The 4504-nt window shown below is 42.8% G+C and overlaps 1 protein-coding gene across 1 annotated transcript in view; it reads left to right on the top strand.

The window, feature by feature from the left end:
• The first annotated feature begins 454 nt into the window (after nucleotides 1-454).
• NDUFAF6 (NADH dehydrogenase (ubiquinone) complex I, assembly factor 6) overlaps nucleotides 455-4504 on the top strand; it is a 23826-nt gene continuing 19776 nt past the window's right edge. The window contains exon 1 of the mRNA XM_012643580.1: nucleotides 455-679. Within this exon, the coding sequence (XP_012499034.1) occupies nucleotides 483-679 (197 nt within the window). The 5' untranslated portion in view covers nucleotides 455-482. The remainder of the gene's footprint in view (nucleotides 680-4504) is intronic.

The following is a 4504-nucleotide window of genomic DNA, read 5'->3' as shown; positions in this document are numbered from 1 at the left end:
TCACCATGCCGGGGCATCTAGGTACGGCAAATTCCAGCAACGCGCGGGCCCCGGGACAGTGTTGTCGAACCCAAAGTGCCAAAGGGCGCCCCTGCTGAGACAGTGTCCCTGTTGAGAAACACAACAAAATGTTCCGCTCTCATGGGGATATCAGGGGTAGGGGTAGCAGGACGTAATTTCGGCAGTTATTTCTTTCAGAAGCCGGGGCCCAACACTTCTTGCAGGCGCTCTGGGGACGCCTGTGGATAGAAGTAGAGGGTTGAGAACCCGGGAGGGATCGGCTGGACGTAAGCGCGGCTTTCCGGAACCAAGGCCGAAGAGCGCCGCGGCAGCCCAGATGCAGAGAACCACAGCGACACCTGCCTCTTCTCCCATCGGAGTCCCTGGCCGACTTCCCGCGAGTGAAAGGCAGGCGGCGGGACCTGCGGGGGCGTGGCTGCGTGCCGATGGCGCGGGGTCAAAGGGCACGCGGCGCGGGTGTCATGGCGGCCTCCATGCTGGGCTCGGCCGTGGACCCGCTGGGGCTCGGTGTCTCCGGCCTGTTGCGTCGCCGGCCGCCCTGGGCTCTGTGCGCGCGAGTGCGGCGGATGCCTGGGCCCACGGTGTCCGGGCGGAGTGTGGCCGCGGCCAGCGGACCGAGCCTCTCGGGCACTGACCACTACTGCCTGGAGCTGCTGCGGTGAGCGAGCCCGGCCTGCCCCGACGGGAGATAGAGGAGCAGGGTGTCCGAGTGGGCGCCGCTGGGATTTGTATCCGGCCCGCGCCAGCGGGCTAGCGCCTCCCTCGCGACCCTCTGGGTGTGTGTTCGTGGAGGGAGTAAGGCAACATGAACATTCACGTGGGCCACCAAATTGTGGCAAAATTCCTTTGTCCGCCTATGCTTGTCACCTTGCCTGAACTTTAATTTTAACCTGACTCAGTGTTTTTGCATGCATAACCCTTTTTATTCACAAAACGGCTAGTAATTTTAATGACAACAGTAGCTAACTTTGAATTTTTCTATGTGTATGGCAGTTTGCAAAGTAGTTTACAAGTAATTTATTTAAACTTTAATGCAAATTAGCACAATTGTAGACCTACCATATAGGGTTGTGAATATTAACAATGCCTGGCACATAGTAAGAGCACAGTGAATACAATATAAGTCGTTATTATCTCACTTAATAGACAAGTAAACGGGGTTTTATAGTGATTAGGGAATTTGCATGAAGTTAACTAGAATAGCCTCATGAAATCAAGGGTTTGAAGTAGTTTGTTCGCGCTGGGAAAGCCTGGCACTTGGGAGTTGATCCTTAATCATTTGTGGAGGTGGTTTGGATCAATCAGGTTACCTGGCTCTTCCAGACAGGGGCCTGACTTGGAATCCTGATCTGACTGCTGAGACCCATGGCTTAGCCCGGCTGCCCTTCTGCTTGCTGCCTTTTATTTGAAAGAGTATCATAAGGTCTCAAAGTAATTGGTCTCAAGGACTCCTCGAAAGTACTAGAACACTTACTTAAAATACCTTGGGTTTAATAGAGCAAGTAAATCCAATTTTTTTGAATTGCATTTTATTACTAACACAAAATACATGTATTTCAGTGTTTTGTTTGTAATCACTTTTTAAAAATTGTATTTCTCCCCCAACCTTGTATATTGATTATTTATAGGAGAAATAGGGTAGCAATAGTGGAAATCAGGGCATTAAAACCTGTAAAAGCCAAAACTGTTAAGTTGTATTATTTTTATATATTTTAAAGTTACTATCTTTTGATGATAAAAAGTTCAGGTTACCAGAGTATACCACCCATAGCCACTAGTGTCATAACTTTCCTCTTCAGAGGTAATCAGTCTTACAAATTTCTTATATATTCTTACAATGATAGTCTATGGATTTACAAATATTTAAGTATATAATTCTTTATTTTTACTTCACTCACATGCTAGCTTTTCTTAAATATATGTACTATATTTACAAATGGCCAGGTATTTAACCTGTCCGTGTTATTTGTGTGGAATAGAGGCTCTTGACTCCAGTGATTTATTAAAAAACCTAGGTTTGGCAGGCAGACCTGATCTGAGTTACTCATCCCAGCTCTATCACTTGGGAAATTTACTTAAAGATTCAGTTTTTTGCTCATTTGTAAATGTCTACTCCTACCTTATATCCTGATTGTGAGGATTAATTGTGGTGATGTATATAAAAATGTTTAGCAGAGTCCTGGCACATAATAAATACTTAATAAAGTAGTTTTAAAAATAAAACCAAAATGAAACTTGAAAGGAAGGTTAGAACTTCCTGGCTTCTAATCATCAACAATCTCTGCAAGATTTGGCCTATGAAATTGTGCGGGGTTGTTTTGGACATGTGTCTTGTGCAGGGTCTCCAAATGTCAGGGAGAATATCAGGCCATAAGTTCAGGTTAGTCATCCTCTCTCTCCTTTTGTGGAGAGTAAACAAGGAGCCTCAAGCTATAGATGTGAATGTGCACGCACTTCATCCTCCTGCAACCTCATTAGGGAACCACTTCTTCCCTTGTGCCTCGATGGCACAGGTCCATGGTAATAGCACAGTAGTACTAACACCCTGTGTGCTTGTTTCTCATATGTGTGCCTCTCTGTGCTAGACTGAAGTTGGTACCTGTCTTCAGTGCCTGGCACATGGTAGGCACTGAATAAATGTGAGAATGAATGAGAGGTTATTGACTCTATTACTATATAAAGCCATCTGTTATATATATATCCATAATATGGCTATCTCACTATCTGGGGCAGCTCTCAGGTAACTGGACCTTGGTTAGACACTTAGGACATTCTTATATATCTGTAGTCCAATAATTGATATTTATAACAACAACCCTGAGTGATGAAGAAATGATTAGTGAGTATATCCTGTTTAATGTGGTGAAAGGGGTAATATTGTTTAGAAAAATTTCCATCCAAAATTAAAAAAAAAAATTGTTAACAGGGCAAATCCTTAGCTGTGTAGAGTATCTTATTTCCTAAAAATTGCTTATTTCCAAAATATTCTATAATGTCATTTCATTTTTCATTTCCCTGTAAGAAGCTTGAAGTACTTCACATATTGGTTATTTTTAGGAGATGTGGAACACATAGGTTATCAAGCCTCATTTTGCAAATTGGGAAGTAGACATGAGTGGTAGGTATCATTTCTATCAATAACTAGTTGAATGATAGAAGTTAAGATTGTAGTTTTGATTCCCATTAAGTATTTTCCTCACTGTTTCATGTTAACTTCAATACATTTGAAGTTCAGAGATTTTTTTACAGTAAATAAAATTTAAAAATATAAACTATAGACCTGCTTTGCCCTCATAGTCCTTAGAAATTTTGGGGGAACTGTTTTGTAGGTGAAACTGCTTAAGGTGCGATCTTTTTAGTAGCACTATCTGGAGATAGCAGGGTTACTATTCATGATCTCTTCCTTTTGTTTATGTGAAAATTGTAGGAAATTGTCAAGGGAGTGGCTAGAAGGGGCTTAAGTTTTCTGTTAGGAATATGACAAAATGTGAACCAATTGAAAAGTGGGAGTAATCTGAATTTGAGTACCTAAACTCCATGGAATGAGGTCCAGATTGAGCCCATCTTCTATTAAATACTGTTTTATAGGAAATAATGTTACAGTAAGGTTCCGGTGTATTAGAATTAAGGTAGACTTGTTGATAGGCGGACTGGTAAGTACTTTATACTTAAGTCATCCTTCTTGGAATTATAATGAGGTCTATATTTTTTTTAACTTTTTATTTTTTTTAGAGACAGGATCTTGCTCTGTCACCTAGGTTGGAGTGTAGCGGCACAATCATAGCTCACTGCAGCCTTAAACTCTTGGACTGAAGCGATCCTCCTTGCCTTAGCCTCCCAAGGAGCTGGGATCACAGGTACATGCTACCACACCCAGCTAATTTTTTTTTTTATTTTTTAAGAGACAAGGTCTCACTATGTTGCCCAGGCTGGTCTCAAACTCTGGGTTCAAACTGTCCTCCTAAGCCTCCTGAGTAGCTGGAATTATAGGACAAGCACCACACCCAGCCAAAATAGAATGTTTTTCAGCATGTAGACACATATACAGAGACTGGATTGAAAAATCAGGTTTATTAAAAAAAGAAAAAGATTTTCTAAATTTCTTTATCTCTTTTTTAACTTATCAGAAAGGAGGCCTGAAAGGTGAGAGCACTGAAGTTTCCTTTATGCCCAGTGGGGAGAGAAAGCACCTATGGGACTGAGGAGGTGGAGCTCCGAAAGCTTTCTAGTGCTGGTCCTGTGACCTGTGGGAAGTGCACGGGAGACAGGTGCGAGAGGCAGGGATTAGGAAAGTAGTGCCACCGTTTAATGAAGGCGGTCTGCTCACTTCCTCTTTGAGACTGTAGAAGGAGATTGTCTCACACCATTTGCAGATGGACACATCAGAGAAAATGCGGTGATTGATCATGGTTGCCAGCCAGCGAGAAGATCTGAGTTTAGATTCCTCAAGCCTACTTGGCTCTCTTGTGACATAGATTGGACC

This window comes from Propithecus coquereli, unplaced genomic scaffold, assembly GCF_000956105.1.
Source record: "Propithecus coquereli isolate 6110/MARCELLA unplaced genomic scaffold, Pcoq_1.0 Scaffold2, whole genome shotgun sequence".
Lineage (NCBI taxonomy): Eukaryota > Metazoa > Chordata > Mammalia > Primates > Indriidae > Propithecus > Propithecus coquereli.
The sequence above is the reverse complement of the archived record's forward strand: the minus strand, read 5'-3'. Positions and strand labels throughout refer to the sequence as shown.